Here is a 19989-nt window from a genome sequence, read left to right on the forward strand (position 1 = left end):
AGTACATAAATAAATCTGGGTCAAATATAGAAAGATTTCAGATAATGAAAGAAAAGTGTGATAAATATTTAAAATATCAAAAAGCATATTGAAATTTTAAAATCTTTAAGTCTTTTTTAAGCTTAAAAAGATAATGACATTATCTCAGTAGCATTTTTTTGAGAAACATAAGATTATTGTTGAATATAAAATTTCAAAATTGAATACTTTCATTTGTTAGCACTATCTGGGCCATTAATACAATTACATTCCATTGATAAAGAATTTATGAATCAAAATATTATTTCAATAAATATGCTCTATAATTCAAAAGTAAACATATTTCTTTGAAAGAATTTAACATAAATCTTGATAAGTGTTCACTGAACTTTTAAAATAAATTATAATAACTGAAGAATTTCAAGGACAATAGTATTGGTACAGGTATGAATATTTGAAGTTCTTGTCACAGATATCAGAGTGCAGATTCAGGGCTTGTGAAAATGGGGTGTAATTGTACGTAACAAGAGAATACCTATAAGTATATCGAGTTAAAAATATTCTTTAAGATCTTATTCCAGAAAATTATATCTTTTTCCAATCATATCCTACACATGGATATGTTTTTCTTTTTTTTTTTTTACATAACATGACTTAATTAGGGGATTGATGAAGTACATGTATTTGCAACTGTGACTGATATTGATGACATGACATCATACAGTTAAGGGCTTTTGTAAAGCAGTTATTCTTGCTCCTGTAAAATGATTTGAATATAATAATAGAGTGGCAGTAATAGTAGTACCAAAAGACAACTGAGAAACTGCAGTCTAAATTACTACTAAATGTATTTGGCTAACTATAAGGTCTGATCATAATCATTTCGACAAAGCTGTATGTATATCTTTTTGGTAACAACTACATGTGTACCAAATACATTTATTGGCTCTGGTAGCAATAGCAATTCACATCAGGCCAAATAAAGATTGACAAATCATTTTATATTTGATTTTATTGAAGCTGTAACTCACTGGATCCTGAATTCCTGCGTTATCTTTACCCAAACTTTCACCCTCTGTCCAACCTAACTTCTTTAGCATCTTGTGGCCTTTGTTGTCTCCATCAATTCTTCTGTTAAAATAATGAGAAAAAGAAACCATATATTTGAATACCAATAGATATAAGATGTGGTATGAGTGCCAATGAGACAACTCTCCAAGTCACAATTTGTAAAAGTAAACCATTATAGGTCAAAGTACAGTCTTCAACAAGTCTACAAATTAAATTCCCTATCAATATTGATTACAGTACATGTATTTTTGAAAGAAAGCTGCATGATTTATATATGTTTGTCCCTTCCAATTTCTTGTGATATTATATACTATATCATTCTCATGTTAGATATTGTTTTTCTTGATAAAATGAATGCATAACATCAATATATTTGCAATGGTGGCTTAAACAATTTTACAGGCAGGCATGACATGCAGAATGTGCAAAAACTTAACCTAGAGGCTCTAAAGAGCCTGTGCCGCTCAACTTGGTCTATGTGAATATTAATCCGATTCATCTGAAAATTTCAGGGCAGATAGATCTTGACCTGATAAACATATTCACCTATGTCAGATTTGCTCTAAATGCTTTGGTTTTTAAGATATAAGCCAACAAGAGGCTGTCACAACGACAGCAAACCGGATTTATTTACATTTATTTGTGTCCTGGCAATATCACAAGAACCATTACTGATGAATGGTGAAAGTGAAAATCATCAATATCAAATTTGACCTCCATTTTGTCATCAGTATCATCATTTTGAAATAATGATATTTGAAAAGCTTAGATTGAATGGTTCATGAGTAAATGCAACAACGTGAATGGAAACACCATTTTACAATCTTTCAAGAACCATAACTCCTGAACAGTAAAAGTCAAAATCGTCATTATGGAACTTGACCTCTATTTTGTCATCAGTAACAACATATTAAAATTTCAAAAGCTTTGGTTGAATGGTTCATGAGAAAATGCACGGACACGACGGGAAACACCATTTTTCAATCTTTCAAGAACCATAACTCCTGAACGGTAAAAGTCAAAATCGTCATTATTGAACTTGACCTCCATTTTGTCATCAGTAACAGCATATTAAAATTTCGGAAGCTTTGGTAGAACAGTTCATGCATAAATGCACGGACACGACTGGAAACTCCATTTTTCAATCTTTCAAGAACCATAACTCCTGAACGGTAAAAGTCAAAATCGTCATTATTAAACTTGACCTCCATTCTGTCATCAGTAACAACATATTAAAATTTGGGAAGCTTTGGTTGAACAGTTTATGAGTAAATGCACGGACACGACTGAAAACTCCATTTTTCAATCTTTCAAGAACCATAACTCCTGAACGGTAAAAGTCAAAATCGCCATTATTTAACTTGACCGCCATATAGTTGTCAGTAATAACATATTAAAATTTTAAATGCTTTGGTTGAACGGTTCATGAGTTAATGCACGGACAACATTTGATTGCCGCCTTTCAAGAACCATAACTCCTGAACGGTAAAAGTCAAAATCGCCATTATTGAACTTGACCTTCGTATAGTTGTCAGTAATAACATATTTAAATTTTAAAAGCTTTGGTTGAACGGTTCATGAGTTAATGCACGGACAACATTTGATTGCCGCCCGCCCGGCCGCCCGCCCGCCCGCCCGCCGTACATCCCCAAATCAATAACCGACATTTTTGTCACAAAAATCTGGTTAAAAACTGCAATGTTCTATCTTTAGCCATGGGGGCAATCTTGATTGGTTGGCCAGGTTACTAGACACATGTTTTAAACTAGATACCCCAATAATGATTGTGGCCAAGTTTGGTTTAATTTGGCCAAGTAGTTTCAGAGTAGAAGATTTTTGTAAAAGTTAACGACGACAACGACAGACGCCAAGTGATGAGAAAAGAAAGGGCCAGGTGAGCTAAAAATTAAATAATGCAAAATGAAACTTCTATAACTGTGATCTGTACCAAGAAAGATAAATCTGAAATGATTTTCATGGTAGAAATATATTAGAGTTGTAAATTAAAAATTTAAAAACTGAAACAATTATTATATATTGCATCATTACAATCTTACATGATTTTTAAAAAATAAAAAGACAAAATTTAGCATCATTTACTGTATTCTAAAGCCCTTTATTTTCTCAAGAGAACTTTATTGTCTGATTGGTAATCCAAGAGATTTTTCAAAATTCAACAGGACACTTCAAATTCAATATGAATAACTTTATACCTGTGAACAGAGGATGGTTTATCATCAAGTTTATGAGGATTGTCACTTCCTACTGTCCTCCTCCTTTCTGAGGCTTTGTCTTGGTAGGCAGGATTATTAATGGCGGCTGCATTGTCTGTGTACGAGGAATTCTGTTGTGACAAACATAATAAGATTGCAATTGTTTTCTTGCTGTGTTGATGGGTTATAACTTTCATTAAACAAGAGGCTCTCAAGAGCCTGAATCGCTCACCTGAATTTTTTTGGTTTAATCTCATATCAATGATTATTTTGGCTTTTCAATTTATTCAAATGTTCTTTGAATCGTCCTATTTTCTTCAAAAGCAAAAAAAAAATCATTTTCTCCTATGTTCTATTTTAGCCATAGGAGCTATGTTTCTTGACATACAAGGAAATGAAATATAAAATTTATACTAGATACTCTGAAACTCTAAAACTCATTTAGCCTAAGTTTCGCTGAAAATTGATACAGCAGTTTCAAAGGAGAAGATTTTTTAAAGTAAGTCAACATGATGAACAAATTGTGAAAAAAGTCTTTAAAGGGCAATAACTCCTTAAGAGGTCAATTGACAATTTTGGTCAAATGACTTATTTGTAGATCTTACTTTGCTTAACATTTTTGCTATTAACAGTTTATCTGTATCTATAATAATATTCAAGATAATGACCAAAAACTGCAAAATTTCCTTAAAATTACCAATTAAGTGGCAGCAACCCAACAATGGTTTGTTTGATTCATCTGAAAATTTCAGGGCTGATAGATCTTGACCTAATGAACATTTTTACCCCATGTCAGATTTGCTCTAAATGCTTTCGTTTTTGAGATATAAGCCAAAAACTGCATTTGACCCCTATGTTCTATTTTAAGTAACGGCGGCCATGTTTTTTAACGGATCAAAAATCGAAGCACACACTTTGTGCAGGATAATCTAAGGAACAATCATGCTAAGTTTCATCCAAATCCATTCAGCAGTTTCAGAGGAGAAGATTTTTTAAAGTTAGCAAATATGATGAACAAATTGTGAAAAATTGTCATTAAAGGACAATAACCCCTTAAGGGGTCAATTGACAATTTTGGTCATATTAACTTATTTGTAGATCTTACTTTGCTGATCATTTTTGCTGTTTACAGTTTATCTTTATCTATAATAATATTCAAGATAATGACCAAAAACTGCAAAATTTCCTTAAAATTACCAATTAAGTGGCAGCAACCCAACAATGGTTTGTTTGATTCATCTGAAAATTTCAGGGCTGATAGATCTTGACCTAATGAACATTTTTACCCCATGTCAGATTTGCTCTAAATGCTTTCGTTTTTGAGATATAAGCCAAAAACTGCATTTGACCCTTATGTTCTATTTTAAGTAACGGCGGCCATGTTTTTTGACGGATCAAAAATCGAAGCACACACTTTGTGCAGGATACTCTAAGGAACAATCATGCTAAGTTTCATTCAAATCCATTCAGTAGTTTCAGAGGAGAAGATGTTTGAAAAATTGTTAACGACGACGACGACGACGACGACGACAACAACGACGACGACGACGACGGACGCCAAGTGATGAGAAAAGCTCACATGGCCTTTTAGGCCAGGTGAGCTAAAAATAGTTCTTTTTAACAATAAAATTGATTAATGTAATCATATTTAATGTGAACTTCAAGCTTTAAAAATATTTTGGTTTATTTCAAAACAAATTATAAAAATTTCAGAATTTATTAAGACTTATATTAAGTTTCAGAGGTTTCTCCTCTATTGTGATAAAAATTGAGCGGTTAAACATTTTTTTTTTTATCTTATCATTTATTTAAGGTAAGGCAGTTAGAGTCTTCATCCAAAATATTTTTTTATTGTATCATTACCAAAACATTTGCAATTTTTCATTGAAATAAATTTTTATAAACTTTATGATGTATTGTTCATTAATTGATTTCAGCACTATTGGCTATTTGATGGCCGCAAACATGAATTGGTCGTGGAAGCGTAAGTGCCCAAAGTGAACCACGAACTATTTACAATGGGCAATCCTGGTCAATTAAGATTGGAGGTGAAAAGGACTCCTGTGGTGTTCATACTTACAACTTAAGTTTTGATAGGCTAATGATAAAGTAGATGAGCTACTTAGACCACATGGTCACTGAGACCCTTTTTTTCTATTAGTATAGATTTTACAGAAATGAATTACTGGATAATAAAATAATTTGAATATAAATTGAGAATGTGTCAATGGGACATAACAACAAAGGGACTTAACTCATGAACAATAAAAGCGATGCAACTCCAATTTGAACTTGATTCGAGATTTGTGGTAAAAATATGTATTGTGTATAAATTTCATAACATTTGGATTAGGCATATTCAAGTTAGAAAATGGAAACCAAAATTCAGCAATTTCTCAATTTGTAAAGTGACATAATTTAGAACCACACAAATTCACAATGGACATCTGTATTGTTGTAATAAGCCTTGGCTACAAGTTTCATAATGTTTGGTGCAAGCAAACTTAAATTAGAGAAGAGAAACCAATTTCAGGACCTACATACAGAAAAGCTTAATACTAAATGCGTCCCTAATTGCCTGGGGGCACAAAAAAGGCAGGTATACCATGGCAGTAGGTACAATAACTCTTGAAAAATTTCATTGACATCTTGTGAGAGGAATTTTTTTGAATACAAAGTACAAACAAACACAAAATGACTATATGCCACTTATTTATAAAGGGTAGAATGAAACATACTGAACATTATTGATTTTTCATTACTCTACAGAAAGTCAACACTATCATAGTTAATAGAAATAAATCTTTATCTGTTTTAACTATAGACATAGATGTAACAGACATGATCAATACCGTTAATCCATATTTCTTCTTTATATTTTTGAGTTGTTCTCTGTGTTGTTTCTTCTTGTCCTTACTATCTGTTGTAGATGCCATTACTACAAATATACAATCTACATTTTTAAAAACATCACTTAATTCAAATTATTTAAGAAATGACGATACAATATCAATTTTCTATTTTAACAATGAAACGTTATCAACAAAACATAACTGCCCATTTTAAGATGGCAAATATTTTGTTGTCTTAAAGCAGTTATCTTAGAAAGATTTTAAGCCACAATGCAACTGTTATTACACTCTCTTGCTTAATGGTGTGGTATACTAAGTGAAACTAACCATTCTATTACTTTTCTTAATAAATTTATTTTTATAAGTGAACATTAAAAATTCCTGTGTTCTTTAACATTGATAATATCAATTCATTTCTCAGAGGAAAGAACAAATTTCCCTGTTTCATATAATTACTAACTATACGCCTATTTTTCCTAATGATTTGCATCATTTTGTAGCAAATAAAATTGATAATGAAAATGGGGAATGCATGACCAAATAAACAATATGTTTTTCTTCCAAGGTATGTAGATTCTATTATTTCAGAAACATTAAATTTACCTGGAAGTGTCTTTTGAACCACCACACCAGGTTCACATTGATCACATGTCTCTGTTCCAGGATGTATGTGTAAATCAAACCTTGTACAACTCAGTTGTAATGTGTCGCCATGTTTTAATTGTACCCACTTACTAACATGTTTTGGCTAAATTAAAAAAAAATACTCATTTATTTATCATTTTAATATGACGTGCTTCTTTCGCTTTGTAAACAACACTGTGATAAAATTCTCGATATATCTATACTTAGCGCAGACTCCAAGATGTACACAAATGGCTGTTTAAATATGCCTCCCACGTAAATCCACATGTATCGTAACCTATGTGTAAACGGTTTTGGATTTCGCGGTGTTAACAATTACAATTGAATAAAAACCTACAGAACATTTATTCTGATTCTGATGCATAACAAAAAGAATTTACACATTAGAGAACGGAAAAATGGACAAAAACAAAATAAATTAAAATTCCACGAAATTCCAGTAATGATTTTTGCGCATTAACGTCATTTCAAAACATGACGTCATACGGATGAAAACGTCAAAGCTGAAGGTTTTTCTATTGCGTTTGTACCTTCTAAACTCGAATACAATTGCATTAAAATAAAGTATTGAGGTAGGTGTTGCTTGTTTTCTGTTCTATTGCAATATTCCCACATTTACTGATTTCAGCAAGTCAACATGGCGGCTCCTTGGTTACAACATGTCAACAGTGAATTTGACGGTAGCTTACGATAAAAAATGCAAATCTAATATTGCAAATGTTGGGTTTACTGAGAAGTAAAAAAAGTAATCACATTTTTTTTCTAGCGGTTAGTTAAGAAATCATTCATGCAGGTTTATTAGATTTGTTTTACATTTATCGAACAGTGGGTAAAATAGAACAGCCACACACACGGTATACCCATCATCGCTTCAGTTTTTTAATGATCGTATTTGTCCTATTAGAATCGAAATAATTCATGGAAGCCATAGATTTGTTGTAAATTTACACATGGCCTGGGCCGTGATATTCGTTAATTTTATCCCTCGCTAACGCTCAGGATAAAATTTGAATATCACGGCCCAGGCCATGTGTAAATTTCCAACAAATCTATGGCTTCCATGAATTATTTCTTAAATATACTATGAATCATGTTAATATTTTCTTTGGTATTTTCATGGATTGATGAAAAGAATGCATTTTCAGGGTTTTTTGATATAATCAGATAATGGTTTTGCCCAACTCTGCATACAAGCCAATAGAAATTTTGTACTTTGTTGAACATCTAAATTTGACCTTCACCTTTAATCACAAAATCAACCATATTGGTATACCATGAATACTACTGAACCACAGTAGTGTAAATATGTTTGTCTGTTGGTATTAAAACTTATAAAACATATCTACTGCAAAGACTAGTATAATCAACATGCATTGTTACTACCAACAGAAAATCTTAGAGCTGTTTAAAAGATCAATGGCTGTGATTCAGTTATTCTGAACACTTGTTACAACATTCATGTTGTGGTTCATTACAATTCATGGTAAACAAATATTTTTGATTTAGCCGATATAGGTGAACCCCTATCCCTTATAAAAAGTGACACCATCAACAACTCTTCCCTAGTAGAACTGTTTGCTTACATTCTGTTATCAAATCTGTGCTGTGAACAAAGATTGCACCTTTATGATGCCTATCCCATACATTCCATGACCAAACAAAACTGATTATGGACTCATGTGATACTTTCATTTATTAACTAATGTGTTTTTTTCTCACTCCTCTAATATTTTCTTTAACAATAAAATTTTTGAATAAGCTATTTTGTTACAGTTCTGAATAGGTTGTATTAAATATGAACTGCAGGAAGATTGTTTTTTAACATAAATATTCCTAAAATCAAAATTATCTCGAAATTTTTGTCCATTCTTCAAAAATCGCAATAACAAATTTCAGTACATCATCATTATTCTTATAACTGTTCAGTCCATTTGCAAAAGATTGAGTAAATATGTGGCAAATAACACCTCCTAAAATTCTGAAAACTGACTGATCAATATCTTAATAAACTAAGTTTTTAACAAGGAGTTAATAATTCACTAAGACTGAAAATTTCTGAATTTGACCACCAAAATAAACAAATACATATGCATTTGAATGGTTTTACACTAGTAATTGTGGGGCCTTATAGCTTGTTGTTCGGTGTGAGCCAAGGCTCTGTGTTGAAGGCTGTACATTGACCTATAATGGTTTACTTTTTTAAAATTGTTATTTTGATGGAGAGTTGTCTCATTGGCACTCACACCACATCTTCCTATATCTATTGATGTAATTAGGACACAAAACAGTTGATTAATTCCTTATCTGTTTTCTACAAGAAAATATTACCTCTGATATCCTGACTTCGTTGACATAAGTACCATTCTGGCTGCCTTTATCTTGTATTGCATAAAACTGTTGTTTAGCAATATATCTTATTTCTGCATGCACCTGTTACAGAAAGTTTCAGAAGAAATGAAGTGAATTGTATCAAATAACTTATTAAAAATCAAATAAAAGTTAGCCTCTTTAAATGCTGGTCCTTTATATCTTGCTGTTTGGTGTGAGCCAAGGCTCTGTTTTGAAGGCTGTACTTTGATCTATTATTTTTTAATGTTTACACATTGTGAGATGGATGGAGATCTGTCTTAGATCATGGCACTCATACCACATCTTCTTATTTCTATTTATTTTTTATATAGTTTTATTTATCAATCATTATCATAAGGCATTGAACAGTAAAATGTGTTTTTTTGCTTTAATTGACCTAAATTTAAAAAGGTGATTGAAGCTAATACATTGTACCATCATGTGTCTTTACAGTGACAAAAAATAGTAAGATGTATTCTGCTCTTTTTATTATGTCAGGATGGATCTCTTTTTTGTTCCTTTAATGGTTTAATATTAAATATTCCCATGAGAGAATGAAATCCCTTCAAAATCAAATGATTTTTCTCCCCGTGAGAGCATTAATCAGTTCTAAGAAACTGATTTTTCTTCGCACTAACAAATAAGAAAATCAATAAGTTCCTTGTTAAGAACTTTGGTGTATTAAAGGGAAAAAACTCTTTTGAAGAGGTTTAGAAAGGAGTAAGTTCGGTAAGGGCCATATTTGGCCCCAATTATAAAGTTCATAGTTACAGGATTATAAATGTTTTAAGTTGCCTTAAAGACATGTGAGAAAGTTAAACAGAACTGATTTTGTCAAAGTTTAATTCTAACATGTTGATTTTTACATCCCAAAAAGGTCAAGATAAGGGATTTTGGTGAAATTTGACAAAATCAGCTGGATTTCAACCAAATTAAGGACCAGGAAACATAGAGCGCAGGCGTCGACAAACTTAATATTCAAATAAGACATCTGAAATGTCTTCACAAACATTATTTTAAAAGATCTTTGTTGTCGACGTATGCGCTCTATGTTTCCTGTCTAATTATCTATGGAAATTTACCCATTTTCATTGATTTTTTTGTGAAAAATCAATATGAGTACAACTTGTGACGTCATAATGAAACGCAGAAAAGTAAAGTTTTCAACAAAATGGCTCATTTCCTTTCTAGTCACTGTATTAGCTATAATTTATTGTGATATTGGTCAATAATTCCGAATTTGAAATTTACGCTAAAAAGCGGGGCCATTTTAGGACCTTACCGAACATACTCCTTTGACACTTGATTGAGGCCTAAAGAATATATACCTACCTTACTGACATTGATATCAGGTACAGGTATTACAAGATCATTTCTTGTTTCTCGTCCAATCATACCACCTTGAACTGTCACTACAAACAACATCCCTTCATCTAGTAAGTCTGAGGCTGTCACCATTGCTCGAATACATGCAGCATTCTTCAATAATGATTCTGTGACAATAAAGAAATTATGAATACAAAATATTCTTATTCTGCTACATACCTTCTCCTTGAATTTTTATGTATGTAATTTCTCATTTTTAATTAAAAATTGTGATAGTTTTTATAATTCCAATAACCATGACAAATGCATGATAACCAAAGAATCAATAAATTCTAGAAATTCAACAATAAAAACAAGCATATTTGAAGACTAATCAATTAAAAATTTATAATTTAAATCATTTTCTTTAAATTTACTTCAACTCCAAATGTATAAATATGAAATTTAAAAATAAAATTCATTAATCTTTTGATCATTAAAATCTGTTATATTCTCAAAGTTAAACCTTCAGAGGCAGGTTCTGGTTGTCGGACAATTTCAGTCCACGTTGGCTGAGGTGGTACTTCTTTATTTTCTGATGACGATGATGAGGAGGACGATGACGTAGAAGAAGATAAAGATGATTCATTGACAAGTTCCCCATCCTCTAGTTCATAAGAATCTTTATCAGATTTCTTTTCACTTATTTCTTTCTCATCGTCAGAATCACTATCTAACTCAATCATTATTTTCTCCTCAACCTTTTCAATAATCATAATATCGTCATCATCACTGTATAATTCCCCTTCTTCTCCTGTTAGTTTTGTAACTTTTCCCTCAGAACCTTGCACATTTTGCTCTACACCAAGCATATCATTAATCACATTGTCAACATTACCAGAATTGTTTTCTGTTGATTCAGATTCTTTGCATACACTTTTGTCTGGATTTGTTTCAGTTTCAGATTGTTTCATTTCGTTTGTAGATTTTTCCTTATTAGCCTCTTCATCTTTTTCCAGATCATTTTCATCATCAGTGTCTTCATTGTTTAATTCTGAACATATCCGTAGAATCTCAGCACTATTGACAATATTAACTTTATTATAACTGATCATGCCTTCATCTGTCGAAAGACCACTGATCAGAAACGGATTTGTAGGGTCATCCTCATTATCATTCATTGCCTGAATGGAATCATTTTCATTCAGTTTTTCAACTTCCTGAGAATTACTTCCCTTTCCTGAAAGTTCATTTTGTTTATCTGAGTATTGACTAATATTTTGGGAATCAGAAGTGCCATGGGTTTGATCTATATTTTGTTTTTCAGTACTTGTTTCATTTGATGATGACTCATCCTTTTTTTCATCTAACAGCGCAGGATCTTCCTTTCCCATATTTTTGTCTTTGTCACTTTCTTTTTCTTTGTCATCTGTTTGCATTTCTTTTTTTTCACCTGTGTCAGTGATATCTTTTGATGCGTCACTTTCAACTTTTTTTTCCTCTACTGTTTTTTTCAAGACTAGCTTTATTTTTTTACCACCTTTCTGGACTAATCCAGTTTTTGGACGACTTTTGTCTTCCTTGAGAACATCATCACAAATACTTACATTAGCATTCTTTTCGTTTAAGATTTTAGGTTTATTCATTGCGTCATGTAACATTTTGTCACCTTGTTTCAATTTTTTGTAATTTAATTCTCCAAGTACTACATTATCATGTTTTAAACCTCCCTCAGATGCTGATTTTTCACTTGTATCTTTTTTTTCTGTGGATGTTTTTCTTTTCTTTTTCTCTTTCTTTCCATCATCACTATCCTCAGAATTATCCCTGCTTTTGTCCTTTTTCCTCTTTTTCTTTTTGTGTTCCTGCAGACAAAATGGGAAGTAGTGAAAAGGGGAGACAATAAATGAAAAATTATATACCTGGTATAACACTTAATCTGTCAAAAGCTGATAATACTTCTTCATACTTTTCATTATCCTACAGAAAAGAAACAAAAACCAGCAGTTATGAAAAATACTGGTAATGGTGTGTATTTATTGTAAATAAAATCTTTATTGAATCAAATGTTTCATAATGGGCCCAATCACCAAACTGTTTTGCATGCATACTAATTTTATATACCGTATTTAAAGCAAAATTTTAGATTTTTTTTTTATCTCATTCCCAAAGAAAACTCTAAAGCCAATTTGGGTATCTATGCATGCAAAGGAAAATTCATTAAAATAGAATTACATACCATTCTTATTTCATAACTGCTTAAAACACAACTCAGCTACAAATTTAACTGAAAACAACTTATCATCTTGAAATAAAACTTTGAAATATCTTTTAACTGCATCTAGTCATTTCCAGTAGTATCATTTTCCTAAAAATAACTTTTTAAACAATAACTTTCCTTTACACTATGTTAAGATCATCAGAGGCAGATCCCCCTCTTTTTTGAATGATCAATGCTTCAGGAATCACATAGTTTCTTTATAGTTTGCCAATTTATCATTCATCTAGTTAACAATGCTTAACAAACGTCACATTGTTTCAATGATACATTCAATTTGTAAATCTCATGGTAGTCAATCATGACACTATCATAGTTTATTATAGGCTTTTTTGAATTGAATGCTTTCCAATCATGTTTCTTTTTTTCAAATTTGTATTTCAAGTTCACTAAACAAGACTATTCTAGAACCTGTAATTGTTTTGTAGCTGTGTTACATATTTGTTTTTAGTTCATCATTTTGTACATAAATTATGAAGTTTGTTTTCTTCGATTGAATCGTTTAACAATTGTCATTTCAGGGCCTTTGTAGCTGACTTTGTGGGTTGAGATTTGATAAATTCTGTATCATTTGTTTTTTTTGTGGATAGTTATGTCATTGGCAATCATACCACATCTTTTTTTTAATTGCATACAAAAATTAGTGTTGCAAATTGGATGTTTTTTTGCAAGCATATTTTATATTGTCAATATGTCTTTATTCATCTACATAATCATTGTAAAAATGGTGTATCTTCAGTACACCTACATCTTTCATACATACACATCTGTAAAGTTTGTCTTTTGATAGAAGCATAATTTGATACTAAATTAAAATGTGTAAAAGATATATATAACTACTGTATCAAATGACTGCAATTCAATAACATAGATTCAAAGCTTTACATTTTTTTTCACTTTATATAACCTAATATTCATAAACAAATTGTTTAAAAACAAGTGAAATTTGTAAATAAAAAAAAAATTTGAAGACATTAAAATCATGAAAATGGCTTAAACAAAATAAAAAGAAGCAACAAAAATGTATGTTTACTTCTTTTTATTAACAACCTATCCTTTGGAACTAATACCAAATTAAGTTGAACAATAAACATGATAAATGGCTGAATAATAATCAAGTTTGTAAATGAATGTTAACAATAAAATCATCGATATAAACAAAGTCAAAGACATAAATCTAGCACCAATCACCAACATATACAAAAAACAGAAATATAAATGCTGTATATTTAATTATTGTTTAGGTGGGAAATAAAATTTGTCAAGTGTCACCAGTAATGCCATTTATCTGTACCGACCACGGCTCTGAAAAAACAATTAAAAAAAAATAAGAAAAGGGTTAAAAATATATAGTGAAACAACTGGCTGGTAATGGTTAGTACTCTTTACATCCTATATACATTCTCTAATATGTAAAATACAGAAACAAGTCTTCATACTGTGCTAAAGATGAGCAAGGTGACAACATTTATGTATAAAAGCTTGAAAGAAGTGAATTAATTATGAAAGGTTAACATGGTTGTGTATTTGATATAAAATGTGGAGGACAGAAAAAACCAACTTCAATGCAAATAATAAAACTACAAACATTAACAAACAAACATGAGAAATGCAGATACTAAACTATTGAGACTGAGAGGAGATCCAGACAAATAAAACAAAAAGTTTCACAACTTTAAAATAAGCAAATAATCTATACTAATACAGTTTACAACATACAATTCCAATATATCTATGTATAGTACATGCACAAACCTTTTCATCTGAATCCCTTCTTTTTGGTTCTCTATCATCTGAATCTCTCCTTTTAGAATCTTTTTTCTTCTTTTTCTTTCCAGACGAACTTTTACTATGTTCTGGAGAACGTTCTGAATATCGATCTGAATGTTTATCTGAATAACCATGGTTATGAGATCCATGTGTTCTTTCTGGATATACTTGTGGTTGTGGAGTATAGTAAGACAGATCTACTTTAGAGTGATATTCATATTTGCCTGTTGATTTGTTGAAGTAGAAATAAGTTCCAGACTTCGGATCATAATAAAGACCTTTTTCCTAGTGAAAAAAATAAACAACAAGCCTTCAATTAATTATTATTACCGTAAACCTGATTGGAAGGAAATTATTGAAATGACATGGAACTGAAAACTACTTTACTATAAAACAAGAATGTGTCCATAGTACACAGATGCATCACTCCCCATATCATTTTCTATATTCAGTGGACCATGATATTGGGGAATATAGGGAAAATGTATACTAAGTTGATTGGACTTCAATTTCATCGAAAACTACCTTGACTAAAAACTTAAACCTAAAACCAGGATAGATAGAGAAAGGAACAGATAAACAGACGAATTAACAGATGCACAGATCAAGAAACATAATGCCAATAAATGGGACATTAAAAGGGTAACACAACAGTATACATAACCTACTCATCGCAACTTTAAGATGAAAATGATTGGGGAAGATGCTTCTTGGATTGATTTTTGCATGTACAATTTGTCAATCATTCATTTTCATGAATCTTTTTTCAATCATATATAAAAGTATTGGATAAAGGGAATTTGTTTTAGTGCAACATGTGTTGACAGACAAACAGACATTGGTATACAATAAATTTTCCTGTCTTTTGTGTAAAACAAGCCTTTATACAACTATTTCTTTTGCTGAATTAGCTCCCTTACGCTCACACATCTATTTATAGCATTTTTATTTAAATGTACCCACTACTAGACACACAATTCTTTATAATAACATAACTTACAGCATTGTAATAGTAGCCAGTACTATAGTCATAATATAATCCTGACTGCTGATCATACACAAATCCTGTCATATTCATGGCTGCTTCAGCTGTGGCCTTTAAACTGTCGGCTATAGACATCCCAGGTGTCTGCAAACTGTCATCTTCTGTAGGTGTCTAATCAATAAAAACAATATATTTTATCTAATTATCAGCAATGACAAATACACTGACGTATGGAAAGCAGGAGTCTGCAAACTGTCACCTTCTATAGGTAGCAATACATTTATCTAATTATCAGCAATGACAAATACACTGACGTATGGAAAGCAGGAGTCTGCAAACTGTCACCTTCTATAGGTAGCAATACATTTATCTAATTATCAGCAATGACAAATACACTGAAGTATGGAAAGCAGGAGTCTGCAAACTGTCACCTTCTATAGGTAGCAATACATTTATCTAATTATCAGCAATGACAAATACACTGACGTATGGAAAGCAGGAGTCTGCAAACTGTCACTTTCTATAGGTAGCAATACATTTATCTAATTATCAGCAATGACAAATACACTGAAGTATGGAAAGCAGGAGTCTGCAAACTGTCACTTTCTATAGGTAGCAATACATTTATCTAATTATCAGCAATGACAAATACACTGAAGTATGGAAAGCAGGAGTCTGCAAACTGTCACCTTCTATAGGTAGCAATACATTTATCTAATTATCAGCAATGACAAATACACTGAAGTATGGAAAGCAGGAGTCTGCAAACTGTCACCTTCTATAGGTAGCAATACATTTATCTAATTATCAGCAATGACAAATACACTGAAGTATGGAAAGCAGGAGTCTGCAAACTGTCACCTTCTATAGGTAGCAATACATTTATCTAATTATCAGCAATGACAAATACACTGAAGTATGGAAAGCAGGAGTCTGCAAACTGTCACCTTCTATAGGTAGCAATACATTTATCTAATTATCAGCAATGACAAATACACTGAAGTATGGAAAGCAGGAGTCTGCAAACTGTCACCTTCTATAGGTAGCAATACATTTATCTAATTATCAGCAATGACAAATACACTGAAGTATGGAAAGCAGGAGTCTGCAAACTGTCACCTTCTATAGCTAGGTAGCAATACATTTATCTAATTATCAGCAATGACAAATACACTGAAGTATGGAAAGCAGGAGTCTGCAAACTGTCACCTTCTATAGGTAGCAATACATTTATCTAATTATCAGCAATGACAAATACACTGACGTATGGAAAGCAGGAGTCTGCAAACTGTCACCTTCTATAGGTAGCAATACATTTATCTAACTAGTATCTCAATTGTTTGTAAAACAATTGAAAGGTCTTTCCTGTAAAAGTGATGTTTTCGTAATGTTCTTTGTACGACCTTTCGTTTGATATACGACAAGCATACCTTCTGAAACTTTTCGCTTTTTACACTTAATGACCTCATCCGCCTACATTTTTGAGATCGGAAGTATGATACATGTAACATAGAGTAGATGAGCTTTCATTTGATATGCGACAACGCCATGTTCTAGAAAGTTTGATTTTTGCACTTAATAACCCTATCTTACAAATTTTTGGAGGTCAGGAATTTGATATTTCAAATGTATACATCATGACCTTTCATTTGATATACAACAACCCTATCGTAAAAAGAAAATGTATTTTTTGCACTCAATGACCCCTTCAAACCAATTTTTGGGGGACGTCAATTTGAAATTTGAAATGTACGCTTTATGTTCTTTCATTTGATATGCGACAACCTTACCATCTGAGAAATTTGAATGTTTGCACTAAATGACCCCACCCTTCCCCCTGGGATGAAAAGGGGGTTTAAAATTTTCATTTTTAAGTAGAGTTTATTAAGACCTTCAATTTGATATATCAGATGACCCCATTTGACAAAGTGCAAATAATGATGCAATATCAACTATATAAATAGACTTTATGAAACTTACAAAGTCAATGCAAAACATGAAAATTTCAAATTGAATTTTTGGTGTTTTTTTCCATGGAATGTTTTTGGTATTTGGTCAAACATATAACTATGTCAACCTCTTCAATTTCTAAAACATTTTAAGTGGTAAGCTCTTGATGATTCAGAAATACATGCCTCCGCTCGCAAAACTTGAAACTGTATTATCTCTAAAACGACAATAGATATCTCAAATCTGTTAAATGATAAATGATCTACAGTTGAAGGACAACATTATAGAAAAAGAATTTGGACAATTTCAAAGTTCACCAAGGTCACAATTAATCATCAAATATATGATGCAATACAAAACTTGAGAACCTGAAGTCGTAGAGACATTAGACTATCACCATTCAACTCAGGACCACTTGACCTTTCAAATGTCACAAGGTCAAGGTCATAGTATAATGTGAAGGTCAAGGTGAAATTTCATCATGACCTGACATTGACCTCAAATTGAAGGTCTTGAACTACTGATCATCTTTGCAGTTCATAGTAGGTTGATATCTGTTACCTTTAAAAAGATATACACACAATACTATACTTTTAAGAATCATCCCGTCGTAACTTTTGAACAGACAGTCGGACTCTTTTGAGCTCAGAGTATAAAATGTAGAGCTCGTCGAGAGGAACATTTTATACGCTGTTAGTATGCAGCAAACTCTTATCGTTTTCTTAATATGAAAGCTTGAAATTGCAGCGTAATTTTTTTTTGAACTCCGTGACCTTTGACCTTGGGTGCAAATTAAAGGTCACATGAATTAAAGATTATTGGTGTAGGTCCCAAGTCTTTACGACTTCCGGTTCTTGAGATACAATTTTTCAAAAATTGTGTATATTTTTTCAAGGGGAAATAACTCCTTATAAAGGTTAACAACAAAATGATTGTATATGTTTATTATCATTGCCATCTGGTCTTGTACATGTTGCCGTTTTCAAATCGATTCTATCTTGAATACTTTTTGAGAAAAATGTAAAAGAATGAAATTGCTTGAAGGGGATGTAACTCTCACAGAGAATGATGAAATCCGTAGCAGCCTCATATGGTAACACATCATGATGAGATCTAACTTTTGTCCAAATAAGGTCATGATATCTTTAAAAACAACGAGGGGGGGCCATGTCGAAAAAAACCAATAAAAGGGAGATAACTTCTAAAGGGGATGATGAAATCCTACACAGCCTCATCTGGTAATACTTCATGATGAGGTCTACCGATGGTCCATATTTGGTCTTGATAACTCCAATAGAAACGAGGGGAGGCCATGTCAAACAAATGCTGGATGAAAAAAAAAAAAAAAAAACAGGAGAAAAACAATAAGGTCTTTCCTCGCGGAGAGGAAAGACCTTAATTATCAGCAATGACAAATACACTGAAGTATGGAAAGCAGGAGTCTGCAAACTGTCACCTTCTATAGGTAGTAATACATTTATCTAATTATCAGCAATGACAAATACACTGAAGTATGGAAAGCAGGAGTCTGCAAACTGTCACCTTCTATAGGTAGCAATACATTTATCTAATTATCAGCAATGACAAATACACTGACGTATGGAAAGCAGGAGTCTGCAAACTGTCACCTTCTATAGGTAGCAATACATTTATCTAATTATCAGCAATGACAAATACACTGACGTATGGAAAGCAGGAGTCTGCAAACTGTCACCTTCTATAGGTAGCAATACATTTATCTAATTATCAGCAATGACAAATACACTGACGTATGGAAAGCAGGGGTCTGCAAACTGTCACCTTCTGTAGCTAGGTAGCAATACATTTATCTAATTATCAGCAATGACAGGTACAAAATATTAAAACAATATCATTATTTCAAGTTTGTATGCACATAATTTAAGAACAGCATTTTCTTTAATTTTGTCTCTTATTGTGAACTTCAAATCTGGAGCCAGTAAATCTAATACTCTAGTTTTCAGCAACTTCAGGAAGTATGTATAACCTTGTTAATTAGCTTTCTGATATGTCTGTATACGTAGGTACTCTTTAATTATCATATTTATAAACAATGAAAAGTTTATTTCACAACCTATTAAAAATGTTAAACATAATATTCATGTGATAGTAAAAATTTCCAATATAAACTCCCTGCTTATCTACTACTCAGAATCAACCTACATTTTTACTTGTACATGTCTAACGGTTAACCAGTAACTGTATAAACGTCCGAATACCGAAAATGCTAACCGGTTAACTGGACTTTTTTTCAATTTTAATTTTTCAATCTGAAGTTAGTACAAACGCGATAGTTGATACGGTGTATTTGATTATTAAAGGTCAAACTTAGTTAGGAATCCTCACAGACAAGCCTTACAAGCCTTACAATACCAAAGGACAAATTTCAATTTATCGTATTATAAAAACGTACTAAATGTATGACTCGGATGGAAGGTTGTCACATTGACACTCATACCACATCTTCTTATCTACACTGTGTAGAGTACTATATATAAGGCATTCAAACATCAACTTAAACTACTGGTTAACCAGTTAATCGGTCGAACGATTACCCGAGTAACCGGTTAGGCA

The 19989-nt window shown here is 31.9% G+C and overlaps 1 protein-coding gene across 1 annotated transcript in view; it reads right to left on the reverse strand.

Moving 5' to 3' along the window:
- LOC139519624 (angiogenic factor with G patch and FHA domains 1-like) overlaps nt 1–19989 on the reverse strand; it is a 31564-nt gene that overhangs the window by 1294 nt on the left and 10281 nt on the right. The window contains exons 4-12 of the mRNA XM_071311819.1: nt 15463–15618; nt 14448–14747; nt 10941–12279; nt 10442–10602; nt 9089–9190; nt 6719–6863; nt 6116–6201; nt 3264–3394; nt 1011–1110 (exon numbers count right to left, since the gene is read on the reverse strand). Coding sequence (XP_071167920.1) covers nt 1011–1110; nt 3264–3394; nt 6116–6201; nt 6719–6863; nt 9089–9190; nt 10442–10602; nt 10941–12279; nt 14448–14747; nt 15463–15618 — 2520 coding nt within the window. The remainder of the gene's footprint in view (nt 1–1010; nt 1111–3263; nt 3395–6115; nt 6202–6718; nt 6864–9088; nt 9191–10441; nt 10603–10940; nt 12280–14447; nt 14748–15462; nt 15619–19989) is intronic.

The sequence above is a fragment of the Mytilus edulis genome, chromosome 4 (assembly GCF_963676685.1).
Source record: "Mytilus edulis chromosome 4, xbMytEdul2.2, whole genome shotgun sequence".
Classification (NCBI taxonomy): Eukaryota; Metazoa; Mollusca; class Bivalvia; order Mytilida; family Mytilidae; genus Mytilus; species Mytilus edulis.